General features: G+C 35.1%; 1 protein-coding gene across 1 annotated transcript; it reads left to right on the top strand.

Moving 5' to 3' along the window:
* Positions 1–4,904: 4,904 nt before the first annotated feature.
* Positions 4,905–7,284, top strand: LOC106074640 (high mobility group protein B3-like; the record flags this gene model as incomplete). The annotated part of the gene is given in 6 exon segments (NM_001311264.1): positions 4,905–5,048; positions 5,170–5,280; positions 5,586–5,721; positions 5,907–6,013; positions 6,143–6,249; positions 6,252–7,284. Coding segments are annotated over 6 exon segments (642 nt in total), but the record flags the coding sequence as incomplete, so codon positions are not given.
* Positions 7,285–13,327: the final 6,043 nt, after the last annotated feature.

The following is a 13,327-nucleotide window of genomic DNA, read 5'->3' as shown; positions in this document are numbered from 1 at the left end:
GGCCTTGAGCAATGGCGAATTGAAAGTTAATGGGAATTTTTAGGCTATATCTATAGGGTATAGTCTAGGGCTAAATTCAAATACTTAGCTAAAAAAGTTTTTAAGTAAAAACTGTTGTTGTTTTTTTAGTTATTTATATCTAGAATACAAAGAAAATTCAAGCCATGGTCTTTTATTGACTGATACAATTAATAATGCAACGAAATAACAACAGGCCTAGCCCTATAACCTATATATTTTTAATAACAAAGCCACTGTGTTTTCAAACTCGATTTCAAAATGTGTGCATGATATGTACAAATAATATGCATTCTAGGCTTGGCCTTTATAAACGAAAATCGATAAAGAAACTTCTGTTGTGTCTTGGAAGATTTATAAATTAATTACCCAAATGCAAAATGCACAAGATCCACACAGTGACGTAGCAAGGTAGCCGCGGGGCCCGGGTTCAAAAATATCTAGGTCTGTCACCCTCCCACTAGCGGATCCAGAACTTTTGAGAGGGCGATTTTTTTTCCAAACCTTAACCCTAACGCCCAGTTAACCCTAACCCTCGAAGCATAAACGCACGTAAATTATATATTAGAATTAAAAAAATAATGCAGTGTTTCTCAAACTTCGGCGAAAAAAATAAACAGTCTTGTTTAGGCCTTTCTCCTGACAGCTAGGGAGTCTGAGGGAGCGCTGTAAGCTTCCCCGTTGGGGTCCGGGGCGAAGCCCCGCCGCCAAAAGCGTTTCCTTGCATTCTTCACTGCAGAAACGCATTCTTCTGACATCTACAGCTTATTATTCATTTTTATTAAAAAATGACATTTTGAAAAATGTTTTACTTGAAAAATATTCTACAAATTCAATCGATTAGTTCCTTGAAAAGATAAGATACCCCATATATTTAGATTAAGGCTATGAGGATCGCTGCCGAAAAAAAAAATATTTGAAAAATAACAATAATAATTAAAAAAAACAGCCATGTTGAGTCCTTTCTCTTGACAGCTAGGCAGTCTAGGGGAGCGCTGTAAGCCCCGACGCCAAAAGAGTTTTTTCTTGCATTCTTCACTGCAGAAACGCATTTTACTGACATCTAAAGCTCATTATTCATCATATATTCATAAGATGTTGTTTTTTTTAAATCTCATTAGCTGGTGTTCCATTAGTATAGTTCCATGGTTCAATAGGCATGTTTGTAACTTTGTTTTGTTTCAGAACTATAATTCTAAGCTCTAACCATGCTAACCAAAAAATGTCGGAAGTGGAAGGAGAAATTAAGTGGACCAATTAGATTCTACACTAAGTTTTTGCATTTTTAGTATTCAACTATATATTGTGGGTTATAGTCCCAATTTTTTTTATACAATAGAAAAATATCATTATGATTAAAGGTTGGATAAAAGTGTCTAGGAAAATAATTTGAAAATTTTCGTATGAATTCTAAATTTTACAAAACAAAGTCTTTCTTATAATAACTAAGATAAATTCGTGTGCAATTACATAAACTCTGTCGCCATGTTTGACTATATTCTGTTTTAAAACGTCATGTTTTCGTCTAGAAAGGGGAGAGGGCGGTAGAGTGAAAACGTTAATCCTCGCTCCTTTTTATAATTTCTGCTAATGATTGCATTTGGTATTAACGAATTCTTCGATGTAAGAATTTAATTAATAGCACATATAAATTATATTAGTGACATTTTTTTTAAATTAAGTAATTTCTTAACTAAAATACAAAAAGAAAAAAAAAGTATTGGTCTGTCCGATGGGCAGAGGGATATTGCATGTATCGCCCCTCCCACCTGGTACAACCCTTTTTCATTTTATATTTACTAATGATAAAATTTGAGATCACTGTGGTACGACATAATATACAAACGGGTTCAAATATAAATAAGTAGCTTATATTATATAGATATTCAACTAAAAAAAAATAAAATTAGGACCGCTCCCCTCCCCCATTCAAAAGGGCTTCAGTGGGGATGGCAGTAGATGCAATTGTCCCCCCCCCCCCCCACCACCACGCACCGAATTGGCCAAGATACCAGAGGAAAGCGACATAATATAAAATCTAAATAGTATTTTAATAATTGTGTTCACAAACTACGACTTCTCCACAAAAATAGGACCGCCCCCCCACACACACACACACATTCAAAGGGCTTATGTGGAAAGAGCAGTAGATGTAATCACCTCCCACCAACCCAACCAATCGGCCAACTGGGGAACGACATGCTATAAAGATCGGTTAAAATATCAATGACAAGCTTAATCATATAGATATTTAATTGATTCTGTTAACAAGCTGTGATTTCTACAAATAAATTGGATCGCCCACCCCCCCCCGCCCAATCGAAAGTTTATGGTTGAGGGCGGATTGATGCCATCGCCCCCCTCTCCAACCCACCAAATTGGCTAACATACTAGAGGGGGGGGCGAAATAATCTTTAAAATAAATAGGTTGAAATATAAATAATTACTATATATTATTAACATAAGTAATAAATTCGTATAAAACGTGTGTGATTTCTTTAGGGGGGGGGGGGTCTGCTGATGCGGAGGGTGAGGCGATCGCCCCTACCGACCCCCCCCCCCCACCCGGATCCGCCAGTGCTGTGGGACTACTCTGTACTTTGAGTATTCGGAAGCATTCATTTCGGATCTTTATCTATTTTACCGGGGTGTCGTCGTCTAAAATGATCCTCCGATTAAGATCGCATTCAGACAATATAATATTTGAGATATTGGGTCCCTTGCAATTAACACAACGTAATTTTTCTTTGCGTTTTCTTCAAAGTGATTGAAAATATCCCTGAAACCTTTTTGGGGATCATCAAAAAAAAAAAAAAGGAAGGGCACTGCGCTATAATAGTTCCCTATAGATAAATACAGCACTGATTTTATTGCATAAAGGCACATAGGCAATTAAATCGAATGAAGCCGAATCTCAAATAATTAATACTGTAGGCGGCAGGCCTACTGCCTACTTTTTTTTCAAACATATTTAATATTAGTTTCATGTAGACACTATTATTACTATTAAGGTATTTAAATAAAATGTTAATTTTTTAAAATAAAAAAAAATCAAATAACAGGGTTAAAATTAGAAGTATAAACTAATTTACAAATCATTTATGTTTAATTAAATCATTAATTAAATTAATGAGAAAAAAATTAAAGTCTAGGCCTGCTTAAATTAGATAGACTATGGTGCACATCGTTCACAGCTCATAGTCCCCAATTCATTTTTTGCACTATGTCATCGTAGACCTCTGGGGGGGGGGGGGGGAGGTTTTTATAGCCTACTTTAGGAATCACTGTTCTAGATCTATTCTTATGTCAATCTAGTCATGGCAACTAAAACCTAGACCCCATGTCATTGCCATTCGAATTCGAACTTTTTTTTTTTTTCAATGTACATTTTTATAAAGCTTTATTTAATTACAGCAATTTTAGAATGTTCACTCTTATTCGAGCTCTAGAACTAAGGTTATAAAACAGACATAACGGGAAGCAATATTAATTTGCTTCATCGAAAGGCTTTTCAAGGATCATCTCCCCTAAGCTATTAAACGAGGCGGGAACGCGCATACGGGTCTCTTTGTTATATAGTTCACGTGAATAGTTTATTCATTACTGAGCTTGTAGTTGGTTGAACGTCATAGCGTCTCTCTTTGCTGAAGCTTCTCTTTACTCGGTCTTCTCTATCCCTATACAGAATACTCTAACGATGGGTAAGTCATTTACTATTAATTTAAAAAATTAAAATATTGTTGTAAAATTTCGCAGTTCGTTTAATACAGTAGATAAATGGTCGAAGTGGATGCATGCAATCTTAGAACATGAAATTTTATGTTGTTGTGTCACACTTTGTGGACGAATGTAGTCCACCGGCTTCTTTCTCTTTAGCCATCTTGGTTTGCGGTTCGGCGCGCTTCTAACAGAGACTTATAGTAAGCCTATATGTTCTCTATATTTTACTCCAATGGTATACCATTATGAAGTCCTTATTATTATATGAAAAAATAACGAAAAATTGTATGGGAAATAATTAAAAAGCATAATATGCTTTAGAAAGGCGTAATTTCTTCGACATTTTGGGACTTGGAGATGGGTTTGAAAATAGTTTTTTCTTTGTTCCAAGGTCGGTCGAGAATATTTTTCAGGCGTTTACTTAGACTTAGTCTCTAGGGCGCGAGCATGGAAAAGAGGGCGCTCTTTTTAAAATACTTGAAAACGGATATATTAAATTTAAATAGGGTTCATAATTTAATAAATTATTATGGTTTTTCTAAAGTAGTTGTAAAGACCTATTATTCTTAATTCTAGATCTAGACTTGATATCTACTTACTAATACTCAGATCTAGATCTAGCTAGTATACTTAGTACTATAATCTAGTCCAGTCTGCATCAAATCAGAGTGGTCTAGATCTAACTTTGAACTCTTGATCCCTTCTACTTTGAAATCTAGACTCTAGTTACTAGCCTTAATTAATCACAATGCTTTCACTACTTCAAGAACTGAATAATATTCTAGAATGTCTAGATCTAGAGTCTAGTTTTGTGTCAGTCTAGTCTAGTTATGGCAACTGGCAAAAACCTACACAATTCTATAAACTTCTCTAAGTTATAGTCCTAGGCAGCATTGAAAATGCAAGTAGTGAGTCTAAAATCAGTCCTAGTCTTAAACTTAAACCAATGTCAGTATTATGACAACATGTAGATAGATCTAGATTCAAGTTTACAGATAAAGCTATTATCATGAAGTACAAGTTTAATTTCCATATGAAAAATCTCATGTCCTGTTGTCCATCTCCAGCTTACTTAGAAGAAAGGATGTGGTTAATAATCTATGAAATGGAAAATCTGTGATCTTGATCTACAATATCTTAGAACTTTTTATTTTTGTATCCCTGTAGGTCGTCCAAAGGGTTCACTTGGAAAAAACAGCAAAAAGAAGGTCAAGGATGTTAACAAGCCCAAACGTGCAACATCTGCATATTTCTTTTTCCTGGCCCAGTGTCGTAAAGAAGCAGCCAAGGCAGGAAAGGCCCCAACAAAGGTACGTTTTGTGTGTTTATTCCTATTTCCTTTAGATTTTGGTTATTTGTGAATAGATGATTTATTGTGTTCATAAAAGAGTGCTTTCAATTTTGTATTTATTCATTATTTCCCCCCTGCAGATTGCAGAGTTTACCAAAGAAGCATCAGAAAAATGGAAAGCTCTTAGTGCAGATAAGAAAAAGCCTTTTGAGGCTGCAGCTGCAGATGACAAGAGGAGATATGAGACTGAGGTATGATTTAAAACATTTTAATTTTAAAAAATGTTTTATTTAGCAACTTGGCTTAGCTTTAAAAAAAAAAAAACATTTTGAAAGATTTCAAACAAATTCATCCAGATCTGTGTCAATCATTAGTTCATGCTAATATCCTTCTGCCAGTGTTTATAATTTATTTTTTTATTAGTAATTTAGTATTTTGTTTGTTTTTTATACTTTTTAATACTTGAATCCAATTGAATAATTATTTCTCGTAAAAGACATGTCCCAAATTCTCATTTCCGTGAGTCGTCTGATTGTTGTTTTTTAACTCATTGCAGATGGCGGTATACAAAGGAAAGTCAGTTGATCCCAACAAACCAAAAAGGCCACCAACAGCTTACTTCCTGTTTTTGGCAGACTATAGAATTAGGATGGCTAACAAGGGTATTGAACACAAGGAACTTTTGAAAATGGGTAAGTTTTTTGTTTTCTTTTATACTTAAAATATCCTGGTGGTCCTCAGAATGAGAAGGTGGTCTTGGAATCATACATTTTTATTGAAGGTTTAGTATAAAATAAATAATTTCATATATCCCCACCTTTGCACATAGGACTTCAGTTCCATAAAAGCTGTATTTTATTTTACTTTATTTTTTTAGCTGGTGAAGAATGGAGGTCACTCAGTAATGAAGATAAAAAGCCCTATGAAAAGAAAGCTCTTGAGGAATCAAAAAAATATGAATCAGCAATGACAGAATACAGAAAGGTAACTTTTTATTCATTTTTTTTTAATGTTTTCACATTGATTGCTATTTAATAAACTATATATAGTTACATTATGTGTACTAAAAAGTGAATAGGAACATATCTCATTATGCTTACAATCATTTAACAGACTGGTGGAGCAAGTGGTGGTCCAGCTGCCAAGAAAGCTAAAGTTGTGGAGGAAGAAGAGGATGATGATGATGAGGAGGATGAAGATGATGATGAGGATGATGATGAATAAACCTTGTGACAACAGTTCCTGTAAATACTTTTTAACACTCACATGCTATATATTTACATCTCTATTACATAACATGATCAGAACTTTTCCTTACCTTGGAAGGATCTAGTAATATACCAATTTATGTGTAGAAAGATCTGACCTCACATTTAAAGTTTAACTGTACACTTAATGAGGAAATTAGTTTTCAAACAGTTACTCTGTTTTAGCACCATGCAGACTAGTTGTTGGTTCAAATAATGTATTTTCTCATTGTTTGTTATCAACACTGATTTTTTGGTTAACTGACAACTTAAATGCGACAGTCGCAAGTTTTATTTCTCAGGGATAATTATGCCTGCACATGGCCTCCCTGCCTTTCATTTTCAGAAGTGGTTTAACACAAGACTGTTTGCTAAGTTGTAGTGAAAGTAACTTAGTTTAATGAGATCTTGTTTTTAAGAACAAGACATTTAATTTTATAGCGTTTTGTTAAATTTTTAATTCTTTAAGCCACCCCTTGACTTTTACGCATGTATTAAGTCTTACCTTTACTTTTAATTATACTTTTTAGTATGATTTTTTCCAATATGAAATTTTGTTGATTCCAAATTTGTTTTGTTTTCATTAGATTTGGGGTGGTTATCAGCATATACATTTTTTAAAGAAAATTTTGGAATGAATGAGTGGTTGATTTACACTTTTTTTTTTCTTTATGTTCGATGCCATCTTGTGTGTTCGTATTTGTCTCATTACATTTACTGGAGAACTATCGTTTGATCATGACCCTCATCGTACTTCATCTTTATAATGTAGCATTTGTGTCCTGGCGTCTCACACACAATCTTTGGTATTAGCAATTTAACATAAATGTTTACCGTTGCCATTGTATTTGTGTATAGCATAGAAACATGAACAAAAAAAATCCTTGGTTCAAACATTTTGTCTGTTCATTATGTAATCTCATGTCTCAGTGTACATTTTTTTTTTCTATCATCACTGTTAATAATTCGATGTCTATGAAAATTGTGTTGTAATAAAAATGAAAGTATCTTATTGCTTTAGCCTTGTATGTTGGTTTTGTCTCAGTATTGTATGTTGTCAAGTACAAATAAAGAAAAATTTGAAATGTTATTGTGGGTAGATCCTGTCCATCAATAAATGTACCTGAACACAAGTAAAGCATTTTCGTTTTGAAAACTTTAAATTTCAATTATTTTAAGATAACTTATCAAAACCTCATAATAATTAAAAATTTTCATTCACAAAGTACCAAAACTAATCTTATAAACTACAAATGTTACTTTAGAAAGGAAAACATGTGGGTACCGGTATTTATGTTAGCTCAAAGAATGAACTAAGCTTACTGTTAAATAAAATGGAGTTCATCTATGGAAGAGCTCTACGTTTAGTCATAGATTTATATTAAAGATTTCTCTACCTTACCCAAAGTAATTTGGTAAATGTTTTTGTTCGGATAATGAATACTTTTGCAAAGTTTCAACTTCGTGTGTTCCAGACAGACAAGTGAGTTGAAATAAGTTTCGATTAAAAAAAAAAAAGGCCACCTTGGACTGATAAATAAAATACTTTCGATTTAGTACCGTATGCCTAATAGTCTGATGTGTTTAGTCAATTTAATTGAAGAGGCAACTTTGTCAAAGTATGTCCGGTAGTTGGTTGTCCTCCCTGGACTTGCAGATGGTTGCCTGGCTGACATCCCCCCTCGTCCTGCGGGAGCTGTGGACTTGGAAGTAGATTAGATTTTAGATTATCTTCAACGCTGAAGGAACATCCGAAACATGGACAAACAAATCGTATGTCTAAACTTCTGATGTCATGCAAACCACGAAATAAAACTTGTATCTGTGACGCTTCCCCACAAAACGAGTTCTGTTTGCATTCCCCCTCCCATTGACCAGCGAGGAAGTATGTGTGAGCGCTGTAATCGAGGTCTCGGTGGCGTTTTACTGCAATCTGAGAAGCAGGAATGTAAACTGGCGCGTAATTCTTTATAGAAACACCGGCCGGTACTGATGTACGAAGAACATTCGAAACACGTGTAGACTTTGTAATGGGCTTTATCCTCGTTAACTCATTTTCGTAGGCTGTAACAAAACGCCCTCTGGTGGATCTATTTTTGTCACGCAAAAGACGTTCACAGACATTTTCTCTTTGTGATGAAATGTACATAGACAACATAGTCATCTCATCTGTCCCTTGGCTTTTGTAGTAGGAGTGCTTGATAGTTCGCCGTAACCAAATCCCTCCACTTTTTCCACAGCGCAGCAGTTCTTAGCAGGATATCAAGAGAGAAGCCGGTCAATTCTTTTACGTTGTTACGGATTGTGTCAGAGGCGTAGCAAAGAATTTTCAATCGTTTGGGGACGGGGGGGGGGGGCAAACATTTTGTGTAATATTTAATTTTTAATGTAAAAAAAATAATTTGGGGGCACGGGGGATTTCCAAATTCTCCTCCCCCCACCCTAGCTACGCCACTGGATTATGTGTGTGTTTCTATGGTGACGGTGGGAAGAGATTTGTTGTGAATGATGTAACATATGCGCCATTGTCGTCATTTGGTCTTAGTTAGGACAGACGACTCCAGAAGGTGAGACTGGAAGGCTGTGTTATTTTAGTGAGTTAGATTTTGTTAAAAATATTATCACTAAAGTATAGTACATTTTTTAAATCTCGTATTTAGTATTAGTTATTTAGTTGTCTACCAGCAGTCTAGGGGCTACATGTCAACGGCTGTCAACAACATTTGTCCAGCCAACTTTAAGATTGGTTCCAGGCAAATTATGTAAGGACTGCGTGAGTCGTACCCAGATAGAAATTTCCCCAACTCTAAGAAATGGCCTTGATTTAGTCCTACGAATACGAATTCCTCATCACCCTTATCGAGATGCACCGAGTGCCAGATTCTTTACAAAGCTCTCTGTCTAGTATAAAGTTTGTACACGTTTTTTTTCCTACACTCGATCTCGAATAAATTTAAATTTCGCACAATTATTTCTTTCACTTCACAAAACAATAACCGATAACAAAAAAAAATCTTAATTTATAATTGGTAATTCGTTATTTAGTTTGGTATCAAACAAGTGAAAGATATCGTACTTAATAAATGTGGTGGTATAAGCTGAACTAGTCCCCTTGAATCTTGAATAGGCTTGAGCACTGAGTTAAAATTCAAGTCGTGCAATTTTGCACAATTATTTCTTGTACCGGCACCTGACAAAAAAAAAAAAAAGAAGCAATTTAAAAAATCAATTAATATTAATGTGTTATTTTTGGGATTGAATAAGGGAAAGAAATCGTACTTGACAGATGTGGTGATATAGTTGAATTAGTCCCCTTTAGGAGGCTTAATCCATGAGGGAACATTTTTAATGCATTTAAAACGCTGTAACATTCACACAGATACCCCTTCTTTTCCTCCTTTTCCCAACTGGTCCAGACCAATGATAAGATCGTAGCACATTCAGAAAGCCAAAGGCACGTAATTGCTCTAAACAAAAACTATTGGTAAAAAATATCTCTAACTCCACAGATTTATTATTGGTAGTCTAGATATATTGCAAATTTAATTAAATGACTGATCCAAACTAATTAGTAAAATTACACTTAATATAAGCTTTTTCTAACAAAGTGTTTCTTATGTTTTCTTGTTAATTTCCATGCTCTCCATGGTAAGATAGCTCTGAGTCCGATAAATTGGGCAATCAGGGCATGATCTTTTTACACGTAACCTGATAAATGGGCTCACGGTATGAATCTTAGGTGAAAGTTGATGCTCATCACCAGATGATGTCCTGTGAAATCCGCACATGCCTAGATACACCTCTGCCCGAGCCCAACCAGTGTTGTAGATGAGTTGTATTAATATGGCTTGAGTAAGATGAGTGGGTGACTGTGCTTTTTGTGAGTGTGTGTGTGTGTAACTTTCAGAGCAGCCACAGCTAAGTTAGATACTTCCAGGACCGTGTGATTGTCAAAAGAGTTGAGCCGAAGGCTCTTCGAACTCTAGGTTATTTCGCCCCCCCCCTCCTCTTGTATGTTGGCCGATTTGGTGGGATGGGGAGGTGGCGATGACATCAATCCCGCCCCCCCCCCTTAAACTTTCGAGTGGAAAGCGGCGGTCCATTTTATTTGTAGAAATAACAGCTTGTTAACGGAATTAATTAAATATCTATATAATTTAAACTTTTTATTGATATTTTAACATATCTATCTTTATATTATGTCGTTTTCCTGTTAGCCGATTGGGCGGGACGATTGCTTCTGCTGCCCTACCCACTCTAACCCTCTGAATGGAGGGGGCGGTCCTATTTTTATGAAGAAATCATAGTTTTTGAACAAATTTAGTTGATTATCTATATAATATAAGCTACATATTGATGTTTTAACCAATTATTATGTCGCTCACACACTCTGATCTCAAATTTTATCATTAGTAAATATAAAATGAAAAAGGGTTGTACCAGTTAAGAAATTACAAAATTTAAAAAAACTGTCACTAATAAAATTTATATATGCTATAAATTGAATTCTTTTCTCAAGTCGCCCCCCCCCCCCCCCCCATCCTTTAATGCCAAATGCAATCATTAGCAGAAATTATAAAAAGGAGCGAGGATTAACGCCCTCTCCCCTTTCCAGACGAAAACATGACGTTTTTAAACAGAAAAGTCAAATGTGGCGACAGAGTTTATGTAATTAGGCCTACTTACGAAGTTATCTTAGTTATTATAAGTAGGCCTAAGACTTTTGTTTTGGAAAATTTAGAATTCATACGAATCTTTTCATTATAAGAGTAACAATTGAGATGAGTTCTGAACCCAAATATTATTTTCTTAGTCATCTGTTTTCAACCTTTACTCATACTGATCATTTTCTGTTGTATAAAAAAAATTGGGACAATAAAGCACATTTATACTTGAATCCTAAAAATGCAAACATTTAGAGTAGAATCCATTGGTTCACTTAATTTTCTCCTCCCACTTCCGAAATGTTTTTTTTTTTTTTTAGAGCTTTTAATTATAGTCCTGTAACAAAACAAAGTTACAAACATGCCTATTGAACAAAATGTATCACTTACAAAAGAGCTTTTTTAAAAAATATTATTTTTCGAATAATTTTTTTTTCGGCGGCGATCCTCAAAGCCTTAATCTAAATATGTAGGGTATCTTTTCTTTTCAAGGAACAAATCGGTTGTATTTGCAATGTAGTAAGGGCCAATAAATTCATATAAGAATATTTTTCTTATAAAATATTATTCAAAAGGTCCTTTTTAATAGGATGAATAATGAGCTGTATATGTCAGGAGAATGCGTTTCTGCAGTGAAGAATGCAAAAAAAAAAAAAACAAGGTTACAAAAGACAGTTTGTGTGGAAACACAAACTCAAAATCGGCCCCCGAAAAGGTCCATCCAGGCAGGCTTCAATATTTTCAGAAAGAACATGCAAATGAAATTATATCAAAGATAAATGAGAGATAAGAATGGAGAAAGAAGGTTAACAGATATTGTATAGTGCCCCAACGATCCCGCAGATCAAAGGATAGTTTTGTGGCCTACGATTAGCGAGGGTGTCATGTAGCCAGCACAACGACCAACCGCCTATACTTTTCCCCAACTAATGTCAGGTACCCATTACAGCAGAGTGGACTCAGAGGCGCCCAAAGATTCCAAAGTTGAAAATCCCAGTCTTCACCAGGATTCGAACCCGGACCCCCAGTTCGGAAGTCAAGCGCTTTACCGCTCAGCCACCGCGCCTCCCTTGGCCTAACTGATGTCTTATAATTGATCCAATTGTTTTGAAAAGGCTCAATCTCTTATTCGAATCCTCAAAAATAAAAAAAAAAAATTAAAAAATCCGCAATAAAAAAATGTTCATAAAAATGAAGATTGTAAGATTACTATTCATTTTAAATTAGGTCTAACTTATAATGCATACTAATTAGCTTTTTCTCTTTAAAAAACTGCTTGCATAACTGATTTTAAAAATTAGATTTTTCGCTTTCAGAAAAAAAAAAGTAGCCGTTGCATCAGAACTTTGAATGGTCTAAAATATTGTGATGTCGGATTTTCAATATCTTTTCTAGTTTACGAGATCTAAATGGGACGGACGGACAGACGGTCAGACGGACAGACATTTCGCACAAAACTAATAGCGTCTTTTCCCCTTTCGGGGGCCGCTAAAAAAACGCTTTTGGCGTCGGGGCTTTGCCTGCCCTAACATACCTTAGTTTTCAAACACCTGCTGCTCTCTCACTGAAGGCATAGCCTTTCAAAGGAGAATACACAACAACAAAGACAAAAGTAAACTTTAAAAAACTAGACATGAGGAAAGATGTCAGTAAATTAAAGACTGTAAAGCTTAATTTTTCGTATTTTTATTTCGAAGCGACTTTTCGGTGTAGTTTATAATAGGGCACACGTGTGGAACTATGATTAGTTGTTTCGTGGACCTATAATACTTTGTTAGAAAAATGCCTTTCAGTGTAGAGTTCTACCTTGCGTTCACAGTGCGTGGATTAGTCAAAACTTGTTTGTAACTTAAAAGAACCCAGATCTTAAGAAGCTCTCCAGAACATCTAAAGAAGCCCTCAACTACAGGTTTCATTAAACGTCCATAAATATAGGCCTAATATAAGCATGTTCCTGAAGGAGGTTGTCAAGGAACTGGTCAACTTTCAGCTATGTATGAAGCTAGATATGGAGGCATGAATTCTATTGAATATATACAATAATTGCAATAAACAAGACATATTCACACTTCGGACCAAAGCCTGTCGGGCGGAGGTAACTCTTACCTCCCCGATAAATAGTCTATCACGTCATTCAGATTTGCTAGTATGACTCAATCTCCCAGGTCGTTGATTTCGCTAGTGCATGTCCCGCCATTTATTTTTTGACAATAAAACGTATTAATCCATACATCTAGATATATCTATACTTTTGCTTGACCATGGACCAAACCATAGTCTCTAATCTATATCTAATAAAAACACTGTTGATGTTCTTTATTAATAATATTAAACAAAAAATCCCCCGGCTTTTTTAAAAATCAATTTTTTAGGGAAAAAAAAATATT

This window comes from Biomphalaria glabrata, chromosome 4, assembly GCF_947242115.1.
Source record: "Biomphalaria glabrata chromosome 4, xgBioGlab47.1, whole genome shotgun sequence".
NCBI classification, from domain to species: domain Eukaryota; kingdom Metazoa; phylum Mollusca; class Gastropoda; family Planorbidae; genus Biomphalaria; species Biomphalaria glabrata.
Note: the sequence above shows the minus strand (reverse complement) of the source record. Positions and strands in the feature narration are given on the sequence as shown.